This window comes from Mya arenaria, chromosome 14, assembly GCF_026914265.1.
Source record: "Mya arenaria isolate MELC-2E11 chromosome 14, ASM2691426v1".
Taxonomy (NCBI): Eukaryota; Metazoa; Mollusca; class Bivalvia; order Myida; family Myidae; genus Mya; species Mya arenaria.
The window spans coordinates 38,153,274-38,160,897 of record NC_069135.1 but is presented as its reverse complement, the minus strand read 5'-3'; the positions used below and the strand labels follow the sequence as shown (position 1 = coordinate 38,160,897).

Sequence of the window (7,624 nt, the reverse complement as noted above, 5' to 3'; positions counted from 1 at the left end):
CTACTCTCAAAAATCTTAAATATTTATGCAATTATGCACTTATGAATTTAAACTTAATAATACGAAATACACGTTAAACACGAACATAAACAATACAATTATTTAAAATTTTAGGAACAACTTCAACAGATTTACCGGTATTCATCCGAGGTTATTTTCGTTGGAAAATGGCCAATGAGTTCCGAATGCTGCATTTTCGCGAAGGTAGGCAACTAAAGCTGGTTCCTTCAGTTATTCGCGCACTTCTGAATCCCACATCTGTAATGTTACACTTTCCTTAATACTTTAACATTTGTATGTGTAGGGGCTATACTTTGGTTTAATACCTTCCAGCGACATGGTTATCAATGGTAGAATACGACACAAAATCAAAGCTGGGGAACAATTAATTGAATACGGGAGTACACCCAGGTTTTGCAGACTTGTTCCAGTAAGTTCTTACTTCCTTGACGTATTCTCATTAACATTTGACAAAGAAGCACTAGAATTTATAATTTCAATAAAAAAAGAAAGACAAAAATAAAATTAAATGTTATCTGTTACATTTTTAGGCAATTGCTTCGGCAGAAAATTGCTATGGTGGAGCTCGCTACAAATATAAAATCATAACTACTGTTCCAGTAGCGTAAATAATAATGAATTACTTGAAGTTCATGATGACCGCATTTTTACACTTCCTATTGTCAAGGTCTTTGTTGAAAGTCAACACCTATACCACTTCACCACTCTCACCATGGTAGGATCAAACACACAATCTCTTGGTTGAGAGGTCGCAACCTGTACTACTAGACCACTCTTACAAAACTGCTCAATAGATTATTGTTTTCAAATCTTCTTGTGAACTCCCGTTTTGTTTACCAGGCATATCAGCAGAAGAAATTTCAAGTAATTGTTGAAAATGAATACAACCATGCGTCATTGTTCATGTTTGGCAATGGCACATTCCTTGCGCCTTGGACTAGACCTCAACATGTAATTAAACTGTCCATGGCATGAGTGTTCATTGTTGGCAATGACTTATGTCTAGCACCTAAGTCTGGACTTGAACATCTGTAATCAAGTTGTCCATTAAAAGTTCATGGTTAACAATGACATTTGTCTAACATCTTGCACGATATATTAACATCAGTAATTTAGTTGTACATTAAATGAGTGCTTTTATTTGGCAAATGACATATGCCTGGCACCTTGGTCTGGAATTGAACATCTGTAATAAAGCTGTCCATTAAAACATGTTAATGGCTGACAATAACATGTGTCTAGCACTTGCATTATACATTAACATCTGTAATTATGCTGTCCATATAGGATTGATTGTGTTGGCAATGGCATGTAATCAAGCTATCCATTAGATAAGTGTTCGTGGTCGGCAATGACTTATGGCAAGCATCTTGGACTAGACTATAGCATCTGTGATTGCGCTCTTTATAAAAGAGTTTTCATGCCAGACAATGACATAAGCCTAGCACCTTGGACTATACATTAACATCTGTAATTAAGCTGTCTATGGAGGGAGTGTTCATGGTTGGTAATGACATGTGCTTAGAACCCTGTCTTGGAGTAGAAGAACACAGAACATCGTTTGCAAATTTGCAGGAGAACTTTTTAGGATCAGTGTCAAAAGTCAAATTTCCAGGATTAATACTTTTCCCAGAGCAATGTTTGTAACTGTTTATAACATATAATTTGTCTTTCTCATGCTTGTCAGTGAATAGAATTTCATTGCAGTTGGTATACTTTAATCTAGGTTTGAAAGTATACTTCCCCAAACCGATAAGTTCAGGTGATAGTTCATTGCGGTCAGGGTCATTTATTTCCGCATTTTCCCAAATGAAATTTTCCTTTTGAATACCATTGTCATCGCTGTTGCGTTTGAACACATTGAAAGCCTGATGATTTTCATTCTCAGTTGCAACGAAGTCATTTCTCTCTGGTTCTGGATTATAGATAAAATAGCCACTGCTAATTTCTCCTGAAGATTCACACTTCCGGTAGTAAGTTTTAGCCCGTGCCGGAAATCGGTCGCTGTCATCTCGGCTATCCGAGGATTCCGAAATGTAACACTTCCGTAATGGTTCAGTCGCTGTGGAATTAGTAAATAATGCTAAGTTGCTTGGCTTGTTGACGTTTTATTTTCTTTTTTTTTCAGACTTACAATGATGAAATAACATGATACCAATTGTTAAAGTATAATATTTAGTTGTTATGATTAAGCTTTTGTACTAGAAAGGCTAAGAATGATTGTTTATTGCTTTGCTTACCTGAGTTTGACTCCTTGGTTCGGTGACTTCCGGTTCTTCTGGCGAAGAAGACCACAAACATGGCGGCCACGGCGAGGCACACGCATAAGGATGAAATCGTTACCACGACCGCCATAGAGATCCCCGCCCCGCTTCCGGTCCGTACAGCCTCCGTGGTGATATCTGCTGTGTATATGAAATAATTCATAATTCGAAAAGGTTGAGATTACTATATATCAGTACTTTTCCACTTGATATGTTCTTTGTTCAATTATTGTGGATATTCAGAGAATGATTGTGTCCGCCTTTCAGAAAATGCTCTGCAGTCTTAATTACTCAAATAATGTCATGACTTCAAAAACGTCTTTTCAACCTTGCTTTGAAGCAGTTACCAACTTGCGCTACAAGAACACTCAGATTATTTGAATTTCATAACTAGATTACCAGTTACTGCTAAAGCCAAAAGTGCATTTATAAATTATCGGTTTCACGAATCTTATCTTAGCTAATCAGTTACTATGCTACCTATTCAGTGGAATTCGCAAACAATAACTAGTAAACCTGTAATGTTTTGCATCTAAAAAAGTAACAGATGGCAGTTCTGGGCACTTTTAAGCGAGGCTTTAGTCTCATTATATTTATCTCACCGAAAATGTTCACTGGATAGCTAGATAAGTATGGCGAAAATTAAGTGGATAACACGAAACACACACGTTAACAGGTTATCTTACGGCAGTTATATGCCACAATACAAAAGCTTGTATTCAATTTTTACTATTCATAAAAGGATAAAATACATAAGACGTTAAGAACGTGTCAACACGTATACATTTTTGCAAGTACATATGGACTATTTCTAATTAAGTGGTACTATACTTTTTGTTTTGACCGGTGCTGCAAGTATATCTGAAAAAGTGACATAATAGGAGAGATTCTCAAAAACTGGAGTTATGAAGGAGTGAACATCATTATCATGATCATCGAAAGATGTTGATGTCGAGAAAAATAATGGAGAGTAAATAATCTGATTTAACTACTGTCAGCTAAACAACATATATGGCAATGACATTAGGTTCGAGGATAAATCATGTAAAAAATCCATCCAAACCATATGAAATGAATTCGAAATCGATGACGATCACAAAGTGTGGACGGGGTTACGGTGAGCTATTTTGGCTTTTAAGAATATGTGAAGATGCCGTTCGGCCCTAGTAAGGACACTGCAGCATTCAAAATGCTTATGGTCGGATGCCAGAACGAGTAGAAGCAGCACTACAACACTTTTGATGCTTGAAAATATAAGATACCTGTCTCCAATAATGCATTACTCTAACAAGAAAGAAAGCCTTTTTGTTCAACAATAAAGTCAATTTCTTAGAACACGTCGTTAGCAGTGTGTGAATAAAATAGATCGAGCTAAAATCCATATATTAAAGATTGGCACTCCTATATAAATGTGGATGTATGAGTGGCAATGGACTCAACATTTGAATGTTCACCATTCGGACAACAAACCTTCCCAGTTTCCCAAGAAAAAGATAAAGCTTAGGCTAGTTTTTCGCTGAAAAAAATCCGAGATATAAATGTACTCTGCTCACACGTCAGAACATCAGCATGAAACAGTATGTAATGTACAAGCACATACGTGGACGTCACTTGGTAAGAAACACAATAGAAAGTGTCACAAGGTTGTACACAACGTTTTTGGAAATTCTTGTTAGGAAAGAACACTGAAATTGTTGAAGAAAATGACTGCCAATATGACTAACATCGTCGATAAATGAGAAAGCAGGAGTGACCAATGCATACGACGAAAGCCGTCTTTGAAACATCGAGCGTCGTTTGTCAGCTTTACCTTGTAGCCTCACTTTTGACACCCGGTAACCTTGACCAACTTTCAGATGCAAGGTAAACATTTAAAACTATCTTCTAATTAATAATTGATTTACTTTTTACTTAAATCGTCTACTTACGACAGGTGTCATTTGCATGTATACACGTGCCATCTTGGCAGAACTTGTACTGGCCGTAAAGTCGAAAACACTCCCGAATATCTGGTCCCAAATCGTCCATCTCACGTCTAGAAAAAGTAAATGAACACTTAAGTTTATAGGTATAGATTGCATGGCAGTAGCGGCCGAGCTAAGACGTGCTAGCATTAAAAAGTTCCATAGTACACGTACGTGTAACAATTTGATCTTAAATAGTTAACACTTAAACCTAATATGGCAAACGCTTCTGATTTAATATTTCTATTTCAAACGATTTTCATAACCACTTTTGTTTGAAATGTAATCAACACTTGTAAGTCATCATACGGAAGTTCTTCTATCAAAATTTAACCCGGAACAAACTCGCTAAATAAATGTCACCTACTCTCTAGTTAAGCGCAATTATTGTCACATGCCACTACAACTTTGTCTCTTTTCCGAAATGTAATTAAACTTTGTAATATATCTAAACGTTTTAAAGCTGTAGCAGTTTTCTTATTTTAGTAGTACAAATCTCCAGTTAAACTACATACAGTCTTGATAACTTGCTCAAAATAACAAAAAAATTAAGATCATTAATTTTATAACTTTTTAGATAATGACATTTGAGTCTATGATAAACAAGCATGACGATCATGATGACAAGGAGATATCACAATTTTATCATTAAAGAAATATATCGTGTGTGTCACAATACCTATTGTGTGGGGTAATTAAAGTATGTTACCCAAGTAGACTCGGAAACAGTAGAATGTAAGTTAGCCTTTAAGTTACTCATTCATATTAATATTGATATAGTCCGGTTATCATATATAAGGTAATAACTATTTAGAATGTAATGTAGCCTTACCCGTTTATATCAATATTGATATTACCTGGCTGACTCATCTAAATTACAATACAACCTATATTTTCAAGCAATGAAACTGCAGGTAGGCAATCACTAAGTAATAAACTTAATAACTAAGAATTTTAACTTTCGCGGGTGTTTAAAGGTCCGCCCACTGCCACTCATCCAATACACAATCCCTTCGTCAGATTTTGGTTTGCCAATTTATGAGCCAATGAGGTTGTATTCTTTCTCAGTTAGATGACCTGAAGTAAGATCTTAATGATTTAGAAGGGCTCGATCGCTACGCTCATTAATCATTAAAAATTGACTTCATGTCATCTAACTATTTCGTCATAACTATATAAATAGAATATTTTCATGGAAACATATAACAGTACTTAAAAATGATCATTGATGTGGATTGTTAACAATGAGTATTTCCGACGTATTTTGATTTCAATGGATGAAGTTCAATAACAATGAATGGTTTATTGTTTCCCATAAGATGTTATCTGATCGTGAGAAGCTGACTTTAATTTAGTCTGCATTGTTATTACTTATCCAGACAAAACAAAGGAAAATGTATTTATTTGTTAGTCATGCTGAATTTGAGATTATTTCAATAACATAGTGTTTGGTATGTTTTCATCATAATATACACTTAATCAATATGATACGTCTGATAGCTTTCGTTTGAGCCTTTTTTAGCATTGTCATCACTGTAGTTAGGCATGGTAAATACATTTGGTTCGGGTTACGAAAGGCGCCGACCCTAAAGTGTTGATTGTCAGTTGGTAAGAAAGGTGTGTGTTTTAATATGTAGTTTAAAACCTTTAAAGCTTTATTCTAAAGATAACATTAACACTATTCTCTAATGATGACAATAATGATCTTATATAAGGCGAAATAAAAAAGCCTACCAACCCACTAAATTTTGAAAAGGATGTAACCCTAACAAAACCATGTTTTACCTTAAGATACTGCTGTTTGAAATGTAAGTAAATCTGACTCAAATTGAGAATCTGTAAACTTACCCAAATTAAGTAAGTCTTTTTTTACTCATTTTAATACTGCTGTTTGAGAATACGAAATCATCTATGTGGTTTTTAGACTGGTTGAATCATTGCAATATCATAATAAAAACACTCACCGTAGCGTTTATTTAATCTCCAAATAGCACAAACTGTATTTTTACGATCTTTATCAAATATTATCAGTATAGTCCACTTTGTTTTACACAAATACACAATTTGGTTTATATGAAAGTATGCTATACACTAAAATATACGTACTGATGTTTGCAACAGCTGCTATGCACATCTGGATTGGTGCATGGAAACAATGTGAACTTTCTCTATGGAGAAAGATAGACTGTGTTTTGTGTGATGTTTTGTCATTCATTTTAATCCACTAAACAAACTGTGAGCTGGACAGGGTAGGAAGGGTACCGCTCCTTGTCCTTTAAAAAGCACCATTTTGCTCATGCATTCATCCTTTAACATTTGCAGGATGGAGTGCTCATATTGTATATGCTATATGATAAAAACTTATGTGGTTATAAACGCATGTATCCTTAAACCTCCACAGGATTATCAAAACATGTTCATATAATGTTAATAAAAACATATGCGGTTATAAACGCATGTATCCTTAAACCTCCACAGGGTTATCAAAACATGTTCATGTAATGATAAAAACATATGTGGTAATACGCACACATCCTTTAACCTCCACAGACTTTTGTGCTCATGATTATCAAAACAAATGCTTATATTTTATATGTTAAAAATCTTATATGGTTAAAAAACCATGCATCCTTTAAACTTTACAGTCTTCAGCGCTCATGATTATCACAACAAATGTTAATATGATGTTAAGGTTAACTTGATAAAACAATGCAAACACTCTTCACAAACTTGGTAGTTGAAGGTTATTGGTTATCATTTAATCATGCTATTCGGGATTTTGTGTACAATGCATATTATATATATTTAAGTGCTTCCCAGTCTGTGTCCTTTTCTCAAATGCCACCCCGCCGTTTGAGTGCGTTGCAGTGTTCAGTTTTAAACCTGGCTAAGCCCTAAACCAAAAACAATTGGTTAGGGTTACATTCGTTTTAAAAACAGGTAAGGTAGGTAGGCTTTTTTATCTGGCTTTTTCTTTTGTTAGAACATTATGGTCATCATTGGCAAATGGTGTGAAAGTAATCTTCTGTATAAAGATTAAATGTTTCACACTGCATATTAAAACAAGCACGCCTATACTAAATATGAATATTTACTAGACTTTCCTCAAACGTTTTGTATTATAACACAGCCGCGAATGTTGACGTTTGTTCACTTCTTCTCTTATAGTGATTGAATGTTTTAAAAATGGTTTTGCTTCGGGGTGACTTTTTTATTTGATTGATATGATAGTAGATATGAGTTTATTCCTTTATGATAATAAAGAGCATACAACGATATAGATTACCATTTTCTACTAAAGTAATTTGATCAGGTTTTTATATTGCTATACCCGACGGCTTTAAATGCAAAACTGTTTAAAATATTCAATATGAT

At 34.6% G+C, this 7,624-nt stretch overlaps 1 protein-coding gene across 5 annotated transcripts; it reads right to left on the bottom strand.

Moving 5' to 3' along the window:
* Positions 1 to 564: 564 nt before the first annotated feature.
* Positions 565 to 6,755, bottom strand: LOC128218511 (uncharacterized). 5 transcript variants are annotated; one of them, XM_052926184.1, is made up of 4 exons: positions 6,356 to 6,755; positions 4,214 to 4,320; positions 2,262 to 2,426; positions 565 to 2,083 (listed from the first exon to the last, which is right to left on the bottom strand). In XM_052926184.1, the coding sequence occupies exons 2-4, from the start codon at positions 4,311 to 4,313 to the stop codon at positions 1,476 to 1,478; spliced, it is 873 nt and encodes a 290-aa protein (XP_052782144.1). In that variant the 5' UTR covers positions 4,314 to 4,320; positions 6,356 to 6,755; the 3' UTR covers positions 565 to 1,475. The 5 variants fall into 5 exon arrangements, with proteins under 5 accessions (XP_052782144.1, XP_052782149.1, XP_052782147.1 ...); XM_052926189.1 differs by having other exon boundaries at positions 2,262 to 2,423; XM_052926187.1 differs by lacking the exon at positions 6,356 to 6,755 and adding an exon at positions 6,214 to 6,329.
* Between the last annotated feature and the right edge of the window lie 869 nt (positions 6,756 to 7,624).